Genomic DNA, 16678 nt, shown 5'->3' with positions numbered 1-16678 from the left:
AAAAAAAAAAAAAAAAAAAAAAAAAAAAAAAAGAAGAAAAAACAATCAAGGATGTATGGTGTTATTGCACTTGTGAAAAAAACCACTGTATGTATGTGTAGGCTTTCACATATATATGACATATACAGGTATAGAAATGCAAGAGAAGCTCTTAACAGGGATTAACTTGTATCAAGGTAGTCTCAAGTCTGAATTTACATGGATTTCTAGTAAACTGTTCATGAAAATCTCATGTCCCTTTTCTTCCCTGGCTTTTAAAAATATTCATGTTGGAGATACTGCTTAGAGTTTAGGGATCTATGCTGTGCACTCTATAAACAACTCTGAAACATATGCCCAAATTTACTGTGTAAAGCAGTGATTATGGAGGAGACAGAAATAAGGAGCGCATCCCTCTCCCTCTTTCAGCATCTTAAACAGATATTGCTGAGTTGCCCATGTGAGCAGTGTAGTGTGGAGAGAGAAAACAGTTAAAAACCACTGACTCAAGTCATTTAGTTATATCAAAAATGTGAATGTCTACTTCTGTACTCAATTTGTGGTAGGTGCTGAGATATAATGAACAAAACCAATCTAGTTACTACCTTCCCAGAAGCCTCTGACTAGAGGCTTGACAGGGAGATATGTATCAAAAAATCATAAAAATACATGTAAAATTGCAACTTTGCTACAAAAAAAGACTCTTCCAGGAGTGAATTTAAGGTGTAGCATCTCAACTGTTTGTTTTTTTTTCTTAAGATACAGTGTTGTGGTAACCTAGCAAGACATCTTAATCCTTTTTGCTTTTAAGAGATAAACATTCTTAAAAGATAAACATTCTCTCTTGAATTCAGCTTCAGAAAGCTGTTTCCACAAATGAATTTTTATATGCTTTCTTTTGTAAGACAACAAAAACCAATTTTCCCTTCCACTTACTTTAGCTGCCAAATTCAATGCTAATGTTATACTAGAGTACTTCAAAAAGTTCATGGAAAGATTCATAATATCTTTTTTTGTCCTTTTTGAGACCGGCCGCACTGCTCTCAGCCAGTGAGCGCTGTGAGCGCACCGGTCATCCCCATATAGGATCCGAACCCGCGGCGGGAGCGCCACCACGCTCCCAGCGCCGCACCCTCCTGAATGCGCCACGGGCTCGGCCCCATAATATCTTTTAATTCTTTTTTCCCACCAACTGTTTGAAGTACTCTCACATAATACATATTTTAATTAGGGTCAACATTCATACTTCTGCCTATCATCCTTAGTTGTTCTATTTCATCTGGTATTTAATCCTGTAAACCTGTTCAAATGATTTTGGAAAAAAATCCGTATTTACTCCACACATATTTGTATGTCTGTAGAAAGCCTAGCTTATTACTCCGAAAATTGTAACTAAGTAACAATTAGTCACAAATTGTAACTAAGTAACCACTGTTACTGTTCACCATTTGCCTCTAAGAGTTAAATTTAGAATACTTGTGGAAGAAATATTTCAGTTATGTCCCAAAGTCACAAAATTAGGATAACAAATTGATATATTTTTGAAGGTAGAAAAATTTCAAAAAAAATACCTTACTTTGAAAATGGCACACATTTAGCATTAATTTATCCAGTAATTATTTACTGAAAAATTCAGTACATGCCTTGGCAAAGAGAGGTCCTGAGGATACTACAATAAATACAATACCTTTCTCTTTGTTCAAGGAGCTCACAGTGTAGTGGTAGAAAGAGGGGAAAAAAAAGAAAAAGGATTCAGTGTGATACGTTCAATAATAAATAGCATGTAGAAGATGCTATGAGAGATCAAACAGAGAAACCACCTCTGCTGGCAGTCAAAAATGCTCCACAGAGGAAATATTTATGATAAATTCTAATATCTACCACGAGACACTACTTGGGTATTTCCTCCTCAACTATGAACTTCTAAAAACATAGCTATTGATAACGACTTTTACTGATATTGAATAATTCATTGTTATCAGACAATTTTCATATTCAAAGGACTTTATGTCCTATGAATCTCAGGTTTATAAGAGGTGGAAGAAAAAAGATTATTGATATTGGCTTCCCCAGCGCCAAATTAACAGAATTCCAACAGTTATCATTTATAAATAAGCAAAGTAGATTTGAATCTAACACTGTATGGTCAAAATTTTACAATAAATTAGATCAGAAATCCATATATTATGTTTGAAAGGGAAAAAAAAAAACTACCTGAGTCTGTGATACCTTTAAAATTATAATAAGTACAGTAGTGCACAGATATACACAGGCAAAAAATTAGAGTCTCTCTCTGTCAAACAGATCTAAGAGATGACAAAAAGACAAATGGCCAGAAGAGAACTTCTTCCTGAATCATCAGTCTTAAAAGTCAGGCAGCAGATCAAATTTACAAAGAAAGCACCTAATTTTATTTACATTAAATAAAGGAAAAAGGACCCACTAACTACATGCAAAGTCCAGACTCATGGATCTGAATGCAACACATGACAGAATCAGACAAGACCCTACAAAATGACATGTAACAGATTAAGCTTGGTGTAAATGATTTTGTTGTACTACTATGCTATCAGTTTCCAAAGTCTTGAAGTCATATAAAAACTCTAGGTACGAGGCCCAATTTTTAAATCAATGATACCAAAAGTCTGAAGTTACTACAATTTTTTTTCTTTTGGCTACTATCGGATAAACTAAACAAAGAGGATGCTTTTTTGTTTATTTCTTACGTAGGTAAGTTAAAGTACTTTGAAGCAAAACTACCCAACAAAAACACTTAGCTTTCAGTTCAAGTTAGAGGTTATGATGCTTAATAACTACTTGAAATGACCAAGAAAATCCTAGAATTCTCAAAGGAAAATGTTCCCAAAAAATTAGAATCAACGCTAAATTTTAAAAATCAACCTACTGGTTGATAAAAGGTCAATGTACAAGTTAGGTCCTGAAATGTGATTGGCATTGAATTCACATTTCAGGTGGAGAAACAGAAAGGAAAAGTCGAGTAAATGGTTAGAACTTGCCCAAGGTCACAGGCATAATTAGCAAAACTAGAAGCACACTTAGATTCTTTACTTGAAGGACACTGTTCTGGTTGTGACAGTAATTTCATGCATATGATTCCTTTTGTATAATTTAGATAATAAAGTCAAACTACATATAAAGAGATGCTGCCTAATAGATAAATGCCCTTTTGAGAGCCCAATTCTGTTTTAACTTCTCTTTTAAAAGTATAAAATTCGTTTCATCATCATATCTAAAAGAGAATTTAAACAGGTAAACTAAAGACATTTGGTTTAAACTAGGCTCATTAAGAATTTAACATTAGAATTCCTTTAATTCACTTAGAAAATAAGAAAAATGTACTAATTTTTACCCCTCATATTCTTTTTCCTTTTAAAGAAATCTACCAGTAAATATGAACATTTAGCATTCTTGTTAACAAAATAACATTATCTAAAACACAAATTCCAGATTTTTTGAGTCTGCAGAAAATAGCTTGGTGTTTTAAAGGAAAATGCTCATGACTGCAAAGGTCCAATGATGAAGCAGGTATTTCTCTTAAAAAGAAATTAAGACGCATTAAATTAAAAAAAGTTCATAATGAAGATAGGTTATTTTACCCACTTTAGGCTATATATATATAATGCAATTAAAGGAAGGCAAAATAACAAGACACTGTGAAATGCTCTTCAAATCTCAGCAAATAACAAGTGTAAAGGAGAAATAGTGGCATAAAATCTTTATCCCTATTTTTAAAAGTCAACTGAATAAGTGTTACAGCCCGTTTTGAATCTGTCTAGCAGGTTTTCTGGTCTTTACTGGAACTTCCTCCACCATCCCCCAAAAAGTTAACTGAAGAAGACAAATCCAAGTTCAGCCTGTACATATTATTCTGATGGTAAATGTATGTGCTCTTGATGAAATGTCTTTGCTTTCAGATTCAAGCGTTATTTATCATGGCATACAACCAGATTTCTTCAGCTCCTAATCTTACCTGCTGAATCTTCCAAATCAATCAGTTTGGGCATTAAGCTTTCAGGGAGTTTTTCTGGTAAGTCATAGCCATTCTTCCTAGCAACCACCAGATGAAAAGCAGCACAAAACTCATCCAGTGTCAATGCACCATCTTTATCAAAGTCTGAGAGTTCCCTAGAAGACAAACTTACTATGAATATAATCACATTCTGCTTTGGATCTCATTTCTCAAAAAGAAAAAAGAAAAATACTTTCCCTGAGAAAGTGCAAAAGGTCATTAATTTTAAAAATCCCAGGGATGTAAAGATGTATAACAAAGCAAATACAGCAAAATGTTAAGTAAAGAATCTTGGTGGGGGGCATATGGGTGTTCATGGTACAATTCTTTTTTTTTTTCCTTTTTGTCTTTTTTTCGTGTCCGGCAACGGATCGCAACCCTCAGTGTCGCGCCTGTACCGGACCGGGACCAGCAATGGGATCGCAACCCTCGGTGTTGCTCCCACGCCTCGCTCAGCCAGTGAGCGGGAACCGGTCAGTATGTGGGATCCGAACCCTCAGCGGGAGCGCCTACCGCGCTTCCCAAGCGGCGCACTGTAGCAGTGCGCCACCGGGCCGGCCCATGGTACAATTCTTTAAGCTTCCTGTATGCTTGAAATTCTCATAATAAAATGCTTGAAAAATAGCCCCAATAATTAAGGTCACCAAAAAAACGAACTTTAACCCATATACATTTTTAGTAACAAGGTTTAAAGTAAGGTGTATGTAATAAGTCACTGAAATTTTTAAAAAATTTTTCTTTATCGTTATCAAAGTTCAACATGTATGTACTTCAAAGCATCAAATAGAACTATAAGGCTTGATACAAAAATATAGCCACCCTGCACTGTTGTCCCTGCCATTTCCTACATGTAGAGGCAACTGCTTTTGTATTTATCACCTTAAATCATAAATAGCATGCATATATTGTTACTTCTTGATTTTTCAGTTTTAGACATTATCTACCTACCTTCTACTATAGTACTCTATTCTACTAAAAAACTACTAACAAAATAATTTAGAATATAAAAAATATATTGACATACAGTAGAAATAACAATTATGTTTATCTGATAATTATTTTTAAGAAGTAATTAGTGATTATAATTTGTGTTCTAATGGCCAGTTCCAACTATATGGCTGCTATCCTGAGGCTTAGTCTATGTTTAAGTGTTTAATAGTGATCTAACCACTGTTAAACTTATGGCTTGGTACAGAACTTATTAAACTTGATAAAAATCAAATGGGATAAACATAATGTATGCACAAACTAGCTTTTACTTCATGCATTTTGCTAGCAACAAGAAACAACAACTATAGCTTACAGAATTTTAGCAGTTTACAAAGAGATATTGGACTGGTATCACTTCTTTTCTACAGTGAGAGAAGCTGGTTGTTGAAAGGCAATACTGAGTTCTTGTAGAACAGTCCTGAAGTGGTTACTCCAACAGTTTGTTTTTTAAGGCTCTAAAATCTACCTGCTGGAAACTCCTTTGAAACAACTCACATTACCCAACTAATGATATATATACCACACTTACCAAATATGAGAAAGTTCAAGAATAGGAAGTTTTGATTTTGTAAAAAACTCTTTAGCTGCAGATCCTGAAATATTAAAACAATGTGGTTTAATGTTATTTTGAACTCACAGATCCAAGAACAGAATGTGAGGTAACAGTCTTAAGACTTTTTTCACTGGGGAAAAGGTAAACTTAATATATGAATATGTCATATTTTGGTCCCCAGTGATTATAAACTCTCTTTAGACAAATAATTTGAGAATTAGTTATCTTTTATAATTAAAATTTATGACCAATAAAACAATGTCTTTGAGATTATGAAATTGAGACTTTGTCCTGTCCCATCTAGAAGAACTTCTGTTTTTAACAACTCACCTGGAATAAATCCGTTTAGATCAGGCTGAATGGTTTTAAACTGATTTACATAATACTGTCTTTGTTCATCTGTTATTTTCCAAGGATCATCATAACTACTGGATTGCCTACGAATTTCATTGGCAGTTGTAGCTGATGCTACAGTTCGTACTGTTGTCTGGTCCTGTAATGAAACATTTTTTCCTCAGTACAGTATCTATCTATATGATTATATGGACCAAGATTGCTAGGTTACTTATCTTTGAAAGTAAAACTTGCTTTTTGTGGACATTTAAAATGTAAGAAGTCATCAGCAAACCAAATATTTGTTACAATATTGAATATGTTATTGCAAAATGATTATGTAAACGTATAGAATGATAGCAATTATGTAAGCAACAGAAAGTTATGAAAAATATGCTAAGAAAGCCAAGCAAATATATTTTCAGATGCAGAAAACTTTCTTTCGCTAGGGAATTAGAAACAGAAATAAAATCGGCCAAAATCTTTAGTGAAACTTCCAATGATAACAGACTTGAAGAAAAGGCACGAGTTTTTGTTATTTTTTTTAAATAAGAGAGTGAACTTGCATTTATAAAATTTGCAACAGCAAAATATAAAAACAATGACTGCACCAATACTCTGAATGAAGCAAATAAAAATGCAATACCAATAAAATGTCACACCTGGACAGAAGCAGGATGCATGGTTAATAGAGTACTGGTTGGTGGAGTATCTGCAAAACTGACCCAGTTTTCTTGAGGTGGAGGTGGAGAATGCCCTGACCATACTGCATCACCAGCAGAAGAACCTAAAAGGAGAACAGATAAACATGCTGACTCACATTTGAAGAAAAAAATTAAGTAATCAGGTTTTTACTTAAAATTGTAACAAACTACCGTACACATGTTTTCTTTTCAACTCTAACTTTGAAGAAATGTAGCAATTACCAAAATGGAATCTTTTCTGTTCACCTTAAAATTATACTTCATTTAAATTTTTTTGATTGTTTTGTGTTTTCCTTGTCAATACTAAAACTTATATAACATATACTTAGTATTATGGGAAATAATTACTCATTTTACTTTCAGAGATGCTGGTATCCATAAACTTTCGTCTAAGCATCATAGATATAAGTAAATGCAATTACCACTTCTCAAAGCAATATATCTACTTACAAATTTTCATAGTTGGTTTTTGCTTCTATTTAACTTACAATTAAAAATCATCTTGGAGGCCTCTCTTAAAAAAATGTTATTAAGTTTCCTTCAATTTACAACCTTAAACAATTGTAATTCTAAAGAATATCTAAATACCTGATTGTGCTTCACCAAAGGGAGACCAAAACGGCCCAGGTCCTGCAAGAGGCCTCTCACTATTCCCCCCACTGGGATGACGGTTGTGCTTCCTCCACGTGTGTGGAGAAGTGGGTGGGGACTGCTGTGGTGAAACTACTGGGGATACAGGTTCCTAGAAAGAATATTATTTAGAAATTTTAATTTTAAAGAGACATTTTAATTATGAAGGTACCAATAAATTCTTTAGTGTAAGCATCCACATAGGACATCAACTGATAACAATTACATGCATATGATTACCTGTGGATCTGCAGATGTACGAGGCTGAACCGTATCATGGCTTAAGGACCCCTTTTTCACTTGCCCCCTGCCAGGTGGTGGGGGAATCACACCAGAATAAGACCCTTGATTTTCAGAATCTGAAGAATATGAGGCTGCATGGCGAGACTCCTGTTCATTCTTTGAAGCAACAAATCTTGGCAGAGGAAGATCCTTCACTGTTAATCACAAAAAAAACTATTACTTAAAAATAAAAAAGGACATACATATTAAAAACTGAAATAAGAAATGAATTAGATACCGGAATTTTTGCAAAAACTGATAGACAGGTACAAATTGTCTATCACTACAAATTTAAATCATAATCTCCCTTAGATTGTTTAGAGACTCTTACCTAGAAAGAAGCAGTATAACCAAACTGTCCATCTAACGTGTGATAATAGCTATACCAAATGTCCACTACATGTCTAACCCAGTATTTCATCTCATAACCACATCAGTCCTGCAAAACCCCTATAAATAGATAAGGAAACCAAGGCTCTGAGATATCAACGTCACACTGAAAATAACTGACAGCCAGGATCTGAACCCAGGTCAATCAGACCCCAAAGCCTAGGCTGCTTCTACTCATACTGGGTCTCATAAGTGAGATTTTAGAGCTCTAAGTAAAACATAGCATATGTCACTAAATTTAAAGCTAGACTAAATTAGACATTTTCATGGCAGAAATTCCTGAAAATTCCTTATTGTTCACCTACCAAGGGCATGGTACAGGGTGTTCTACCTATCCACTTTAGTGTGGCTTATGACTCTCCTACAGCCAGATAGTCTACATTCAATTTTTAAAAATATAGGAGAAAGATGAAAGACAGAACTTCTCTGCAGGTCAATCATAACTCATACTTTCAGACTACAACATTATAGCTGCAGAATCCTTTTCAGAGGAAAGTGTACTTCCCCCTCCATTACATGACTACCTTTTCTCTTTCGAACTTCTATATGAAAGAAGGAAACTACAAAGCTTATTCGGTATGTATGTAAAATAACTAAAAATTACCTGAAAAGAATGTAAACTTTCAACACTAGAAGAACGATGTGTGGCAAATCAGAGATCTACAATGAAAACCTCCAGCTGACCAATAAACTGAGATGATACTTAAAACTATTTATAAAATTTCTGATACTACAGAAATTTTCTCTTTCCCATTTCCTCTATGAAAACTGCAGAACCCTATGCATTTAAGTGCCTATCTTTGTAGAATTTCTATCTTCTTCCACATCAACAAGCCCCCAAATAATTGAAACACAAATTATCACAAGTGACATTTGTAAGTTGGTCAAATGTCTGTAACTACATTTTAGTCTGTCAAAATTCTATTACTGCCAATTCCAAAGAAAAAGCTGCAAAACTAAGGTAACCTTTTAGTGGCTCCACAGAGAAAGGAAGGCAAAAGCCTAAGCCCAAGGCCAGCCAAAGATATATTATCGCTACTTTAAGCTGGATCCTTAAAGGTTTCTCTCCCAGGATAAAATAAACAGCTCAGATAAAACCAAATGCCAGCTCTACAACAACCCGCCGAGGGTTCAGATCCCATATAGAGACCAGTCCGCTCACTGGTTGAGCGCGGTGCGGACGCAACACCGAGGGTTGTGATCCCATTGCCGGTCGCGGTACAGGCGCAACACCGAGGGTTGTGATCCCGTTACCGGTCACGAAAAAAGACAAAAAGGGAAAAGAAAAAAAAAATTCTATTACTGTCTCTATCAATCAGAAAGTTTTGGTTAACTGATACTTTCTATTTTCAAACGGAGCCTCCACAGCCCTCCCAAACAAACAAAAAACCCCCACAAAGTATAATGTTGTTTGTCTTGTATTTAAAAAAAAGAAGAAAATAGGGAAGCTATGCGTGAAGATGATCACTACAATTCATTTACCTTGATAAAATTATTCACCTAAATTCTTTCTAAGCAATTTTTAGTGAATTAATTCTGAAATATTGCCATTTGCCCAGTATATACGTTTATCATCAAATATTTATGTACTACATATTTTATGCCATAATGATATGATAGACTTTTAATATTCTCAAATGAGAAATGCAAGGTAGTGGGAATAAAATCATGACACTTTACTCAAGGTCAAAAATGCCACTATAATATCAGAAAGACTCAAAAATTCTATTGACTTCATATCATTTATAATTAGAAGACTATTTTCATTTCAGTTACTAGTATATTCCATACTTACCTGTGTTTATACTTTCCACTCTTAAAGGGAAACCAGACTGGGCAACAGCTACAAGTTTCAAAGCAATGTAGAACTGACTTCTTCCAAAATAACCAAGTCTTTTTGCACCACAAAGCTCCATAATCTATAAAAGAACACAATGTTAACATTGAGACATATGACAAAAAAAAATCTCCATTCAAAATAAGCAGGTATCCAACTTGTTTGTAACTTCTCCAAAATATAAATCTAATATACAGTATAATACTCTCAACTGGCAGCCGACTTCCTCAACTTTCAGGTTCATATGTTTGAAAACAAAAATGATTTAACTTTATAATAAGAATGGTGTCATTCTATTTATCAAAATCCATGTGATGAGCAATTTTATATTATTAGAATAACTGTTTTGGGCCGGCCCAGTGGCGCACTGGAGAGTACGCAGCTTGGGAGTGCGGAGGCGCTCCCGCCGAGGGTTCGGATCCCATGTGGAGACCGGTTCCCGCTCACTGGCTGAGCGCGGTGCTGGCGCAACACTGAGGGTTGCGATCCCGTTGCCAGTCCCCGGTACGGGCGCGACACCGAGGGTTGCGATCCCATTACCGGTCAGTAAAAAAGAGACAAAAAGGGAGAAAAAAAAAAAAATAACTGTTTTTTCTTGAGTCATAGTTTTTTAGAAACTATGTACCATCCACTCTTCTTCATAAGCACTGTTCATATAAAAGGGCCATGTAACAAATAGATTATGCAGCCATTTAAAGTAATAGTCATAAAATGATATAACCACAATGGAAAATGCTAATGACATATTAAGTGGGAAAAAAAAAGCAACATACATAATTTCAACCACATAAACGCAAACTTGGAAACTGTATCAAAATTCTATCAGCTATTTTGTTAGATGAGATTAAGAGAAGGATTTCTTTTTCCTCTTATTTTCCAAATTGCACTTAATGTGGCTACACTACTTTTCTTTAAAAGTACAGAGATTTTTGTTTGCCCCCCACCCCCATTTTTTTAAAGCATGAAAGCTTTCAAGGATCTACACTGATCATTCTGGTAATTCAACAAGAATTTCCAGACTGGATACTACAAGTAAATATCAGACTCGAAAAAGAGGATTTCAGGCTAGGAGGTTAAATTGTAACTCCAAAAGCTGGAGTAGATTTCTACTATAAGATATCATAAATATATCTTAAATAAAACAAGGTAAACACTACGTATCCTTGTCGCATCTTCTCAAATAATATAAATTCTTGTAGAAAAGGAGCATATTTAGTCTATTTTCTATTTCCCAAAACACTCGAAGATAAGATACTTGAGATGTTGTATTAAGTCTGAAGAAAAGTATTTACAGAACTGCAAAAAAGCACCTATCAATGGTTAAGCAATGTATCACAACAACAACCATTTGTTTACATGCACAAAAAAAGAAGTCACTTTTGCTGATTGATGAGCACTGGAAGAAGTTTCTATTTCTGCCACTAAGGGACATGTGCTTCTGAGGAAATTTAACAGGGCAAAGAAGATAAAGAGGCTGGTTAACACCATTAAGGAAACTATGAGGAAAAGGAAGGTGAGAATTAACAAGGAAGGCCACACAGACTTGCAGACCATGTAGGCATTTTTTATTGTGTCTATTGTCCTTTATCTATAACCCTTTCCTGCCCATCTGACACCTCTTAGGGAATCAATGCACATCTTGGATACTTCTGTTTCTAAAACAAAGCATCTAAAATAAGCCAGGTAAATAAAGGAAGGCCCAAAAGGAGAACACAGTACTTTATATACAACTTATCCTTAAGTTTCAGGTGCCTCTGAACATTCAGGGGAGATATCCAGGGAAAGATCAGAAACAAGGAGGTAGTGTTCAAGAAAGGAGCCAGAATCTCACTGCTATTTTTATTTGTATTGATTAAAAGTTTTACGTTTCCTAGCCAATGGCATTTCTTTTCTTGTGAATTATCAAACTTGTCCTTACTGACTTTAAAATGGACTGTTTGTTAGTCTTCTTTATTCATTTTAAGAAGTTTTATTATGTTATGAATGTTGATTTCCAAACTGTCATGGAATTCATTCATTTAATAACTTTTAACTGAGCACCAATTATGTGTCAGACACTGAACCTACTCTATGTGCCTCCAACAGGAAGGAAATGCCCAGTCAGAGAGTGTGGCTTTGTTTGTATGGGGTGGGAGTGGGGGTGGTGGAGTAGCAGCAGATGAAGCTGAAGACTTAGGCAGAAGCCAGATCATACAGCACATACTGTCTCCCAGTTTATCTGTTTTTCAAAAAAGCTGTTTTGGTAGTTCAGAATTTTACTATTTTTATACAAATTCATCATTTTTCTCTCTTTATGGCTTACGGGTTTGCCTTATTTAGAAAGGTCTTTATAAATGTTTTCTTATAGGGCCGGCCTGTGGCTCACTCGGTAGAGTGCGGTGCTGATAAATGTTTTCTTATAGAATCTGTACTATTAATATTGAAAAGTCTGGCGAAACTGAAATTATTTTGGAATGAAAAGCAAGTTGGGAATTCTCTCAATCCTCTTCAATAGTTAACTATTTACTGAAAAACTCATCTTTTCTCCAATAACTTGAAACGCCACGTAAATATTATGTTATGCAGTTCTGTATAGCTATTCCTGGGCATGTAACATACTGTTTTAATCACTTTAGCTCTATAACATTTAAATACCTGATTAGTCCAGCCTTCAATTTTTTTTTCCTTGTTTAGAATTTTCTGGACTATTCGCATATACTTATTCTTCCAAATAATCTTTAGAACCATTTGTCAGAATAAGCTGAGATTTTATTTGGGATGGCAATTTATAGTCTTGTTCCAAACTTTAACAAGATCATTTCTAGAGTTTTATCATTAAGCATGATATTGGCTAACACTCTGCAACACCTTTGTTAGGAAACTATTCAGCTAGTTCCACTCTTCTAAGAGTTTTATTTTTGTTTTTATATTTTTTAAAACCACAAGTAGATGTTAATTCTATCATGTGCTTTTTGAGCAGAAAATGAGAAGATTATAATTTTTCTCTTTGGTCTATTAATATTAATAAGAATATTAATAGATTTCCTACTATCAAACAATCCTTTGATTCCTGGAATGAATTCCATTCAGTCCCAGTGTATTACTTCTTCAAATAATATTTATAAGAATTTAACCACAATCTTAAAACAAGCTTTTTAGAAAAATACAATTTTTGTCAGATTTTGTTACTGGTGTTATGATGGCTTTGTAAACAGAACTAGCAAGCTTTACTTTTTTCTCTCTGCTCTGAAATAGTTTAAATAGGTTGGAATTATATGTTTCATGAAGATTTGAAAGAATTCACCTATGATATGGGCTGGGTAACAGCTGATATCTGTCCCAGTTTCTTTCATGTTATTTTAAATAAACTAGGTTTTCTACCTCTAAAACAGTGGATAGTTTCCTAGAGAATCATTTATGACCTCCAAATTTTGAAATGTATTATTTCAGTGTCATTTAAAGGAGTCTCATTCTTATAATTTCTTCTCTACGATAATTTCCTCTTAATCTTAACTATGCATATGTGTGCATGCTCACTCTTTCTCTAGTACAGGTCCCTGACCATCAGGATCACTTGAAGCACTTGTTAGGCTACAGATTCTCAGACTTCTTCCTTTACATTTCTAACTCACCTAGGAAACCCACATCCAGTTAGCAGTTGTTGGTATACTACTGATAGCTACTGAAAACTATTTTTATTTTCTTCACATTAAAAATTTATATGCTCATGGTAAAATAAATAAAATGGTACTTAAGGATGTAGAATTAAAGTTCCTACAGTTCCCATGAGAAGTAACAATTTCTTTCATATGTTCTTCCAATCTTTCCCTACATGTACAGAAACGCACAAGCATACACGTAATACACGCATTTTACACAAATAGGGCCATATTGTATATGCTTTTTTCATATAATATTAGTTAGTTTTTCTATTGCCTCATTTTTTTTTATTTTTTATTTTTATTGATTATACATATTCATGGAGCAAGAGCTGACCGTCAGCATTTGTGCCCAAGATGTGGTGAGCAAATCAATGCTATCAGCATGCCCACCACCTCAAATTGCAATTATTCCCCCTGTCCCCTACCCAACTTCTCCCCAACCCATCCCCCAGCAACTCAACTCGAGGTCTGTTCTTTACCTCTGCAAGTTCAACACACCACTATTTATTTGCTTCCTCTGTTAATATGAACAGGGTACCAAAGATCAACAAGCAACTGAAGAAAGCCTATAAACTGGAAGAAAAGTGCCAAATTTACAAACAAAACACTCTGAGGGGACGAGAGAGTTCAAGGAGAAAAGAGCATTTAAAAATACTCTGGTGAGTATCCTCTGGCAGATTTAAGACAATACTCCATCCTGCTGTACGGCCAAGGCGGATCCACCGGGCCGGCCCCTCTCATTTTTTTTTTTAATATATAATTCCATTTTATGGATGTACCTATCACAAATTAACTAATCGTCTACTGATGGACTTTTAGATTTCTCCAGTTTTCAACAATACCATAAACATTTTTGTGCATGTATCTTTGTGCACTTATACAACTGTAGGACAAATTCCTAGGAATGGAATATGCTTTAAAATATAACATGGTCAAGTAGTAAAAACTTTAAGGGACTGTAACATCTTACTGACTGGCAAAGAATCCTGGCTGTGGTCTCAGACAAGAGAGAGAGACCAACGTTTTCATTAACTTTACTGGCTCCACAAAGGAACAACAGCCCTAGATAAGTCAGTATTGACTTCTTTTATAAATGTTCACAATATTTACCAAAAAGCAACTAACTTACTTCTAGGAAAAAAGCATAAACTAGACTAGTTCACTGCACAGATCAATGTGGCTAGGGAATCATTGTTTTTATCATTCATACAGTACCTGAGCAAGTTACATAACTTTATGTGCCTCCGTTTCCTGTTATAAACACTGAGGAAAATAATATACTACCTCATTTGGTTGCTGTGAGGATTCAATAAGAGTATTCTTCATAAAGCACTTCAACAGTGTCTGGCCTACAAATATCATTATTATTACTTTTCATTTAGTACCCTGATCACAGTGGACTTTACATAGTTAGGACTTTAGAGACTAAGTCATTCTTGAAAACTACATTTTCTTAAGAGCTGAGCATTAAAGCCTTTAAGCACTAACATGGGTTTTATTAAGATGTCCGATGAAAAGGCTTTTAAAATATAGGATGCTCTCACACCCTCATAATTTTGAACTTCTGGTTTTTGACAATACACTGAACACAGAAATCTATATCCTGTTCCTTCAGTAATCTTATTAAAATGACAGTAAGGGAATAACCCTCCAAAAATAAATAATAGAGAAGGGAAACAGTTAGCTGATAGGACATTTCAATAAATTTTAACAATCAGAAAACAGATGAAGTGGTGACTAATGAAGTAGTGTGGAAAAAGTAAGCGCTAAGAATACCCATGGAGAAGAACCAACCTGCCCTGCAATATCTAAAGACTCACCTAGAAATTCCTACACACATTACTATGGTACCAAGGCATGACCAAGGGTGGGAATGGGACATAAAAATTCCCCTATCTCTACTGTTGCTCACAGATACTAATAACCAGACTTTATGCTCCAAGACAAACAAAAATCCTGGAAGGTATATTTCTAAAGAATGAAATGTTGGGAAGAACTAAGACAGCTGGTGTAGATAGGGGCAATTGCCCCACTAAAAGACCTTTGTTTCCAGCATTTACTAAACCCAGTTAAGAGTGAGCATCTGACCCACTTCTCCTAAAGTAAGGAAGTCTTCTGAGAAGCTACATCCAAATACACAGAGCTTAGTTAGTTTTTCTATTGCCTCATTTTTTTTTATTTTTTATTTTTATTGATTATACATATTCATGGAGCAAGAGCTGACCGTCAGCATTTGTGCCCAAGATGTGGTGAGCAAATCAATGCTATCAGCATGCCCACCACCTCAAATTGCAATTATTCCCCCTGTCCCCTACCCAACTTCTCCCCAACCCATCCCCCAGCAACTCAACTCGAGGTCTGTTCTTTACCTCTGCAAGTTCAACACACCACTATTTATTTGCTTCCTCTGTTAATATGAACAGGGTACCAAAGATCAACAAGCAACTGAAGAAAGCCTATAAACTGGAAGAAAAGTGCCAAATTTACAAACAAAACACTCTGAGGGGACGAGAGAGTTCAAGGAGAAAAGAGCATTTAAAAATACTCTGGTGAGTATCCTCTGGCAGATTTAAGACAATACTCCATCCATAAAACAAGAATAAGATATGATGAAAAAGGAACAATCAAAGAATAAGATGTCCTGAAATATACAAACTTCAATAGAAATACTAGAAGGTAAAATAGAGAAAAATCTCTCCAGAAATAGGAAGAAAGGTGAATTGGAAAAATATGACAGAAAAGGAACAAAGAGGATTAATTTAGAAGAACCAAATTTCTATTAAAAGTAGGTCTACAAAGAATACAGAGAAAACAGAAGAATAAATAATTAAAGAAAAGATTTTGCCCAAAGCTAAAGGACACAAGTTTTCAGATTGCAAAGATGTACTGAGTGCTCAACACAATGGGGAAAAAGTTCCTAAACACATTACTATGCGACTTCAGAACAAGGATAAAACAAAGATCGTAAAAGTATCCTGAACATGTGTGGGAGAAAGAAAGATGGTGGAGACGTACTGATAACCTAAGAACCATCAGCTGGACTGGAATCAGACTTCTTATCAGTAACGCTGCTTATCAGAAAACAACGAAGTAACATCTGCAAGGTTCTAAGGGAAAAAAAAGTTCAACCTAGAATTCTTAGATCCAAACTAACGTCAAGATGGCAGAAATAATGAACACTTCTATACATGCAGAAACTTTAAATAAAAAGTTATTTCCTATGAATCCACTCTTGGGAAAATATTTGAGGATGTCATCCAGCAAAGTTTGGAGACACAGCATCCAGGAAATAATAGATACACCCCAAGA

At 35.0% G+C, this 16678-nt stretch overlaps 1 protein-coding gene across 7 annotated transcripts in view; it reads right to left on the bottom strand.

Moving 5' to 3' along the window:
• The window catches only part of REPS1 (RALBP1 associated Eps domain containing 1), a 120890-nt gene that overhangs the window by 30854 nt on the left and 73358 nt on the right, over nucleotides 1-16678 (bottom strand). For 6 of the 7 annotated variants that reach the window (XM_008565530.1, XM_008565535.1, XM_008565515.1 and 3 more), the window contains 7 exons: nucleotides 9687-9810; nucleotides 7460-7656; nucleotides 7178-7331; nucleotides 6548-6672; nucleotides 5883-6045; nucleotides 5529-5592; nucleotides 3971-4125 (listed from right to left, as the gene is read on the bottom strand). In XM_008565530.1, coding sequence (XP_008563752.1) covers nucleotides 3971-4125; nucleotides 5529-5592; nucleotides 5883-6045; nucleotides 6548-6672; nucleotides 7178-7331; nucleotides 7460-7656; nucleotides 9687-9807 — 979 coding nt within the window. In that variant the 5' untranslated portion in view covers nucleotides 9808-9810. The remainder of the gene's footprint in view (nucleotides 1-3970; nucleotides 4126-5528; nucleotides 5593-5882; nucleotides 6046-6547; nucleotides 6673-7177; nucleotides 7332-7459; nucleotides 7657-9686; nucleotides 9811-16678) is intronic. The other variant, XM_008565519.1, reaches the window with a different exon arrangement.

The sequence above is a fragment of the Galeopterus variegatus genome, unplaced genomic scaffold (assembly GCF_000696425.1).
Source record: "Galeopterus variegatus unplaced genomic scaffold, G_variegatus-3.0.2 Scaffold200, whole genome shotgun sequence".
NCBI classification, from domain to species: Eukaryota; Metazoa; Chordata; class Mammalia; order Dermoptera; family Cynocephalidae; genus Galeopterus; species Galeopterus variegatus.
Note: the sequence above shows the minus strand (reverse complement) of the source record. Positions and strands in the feature narration are given on the sequence as shown.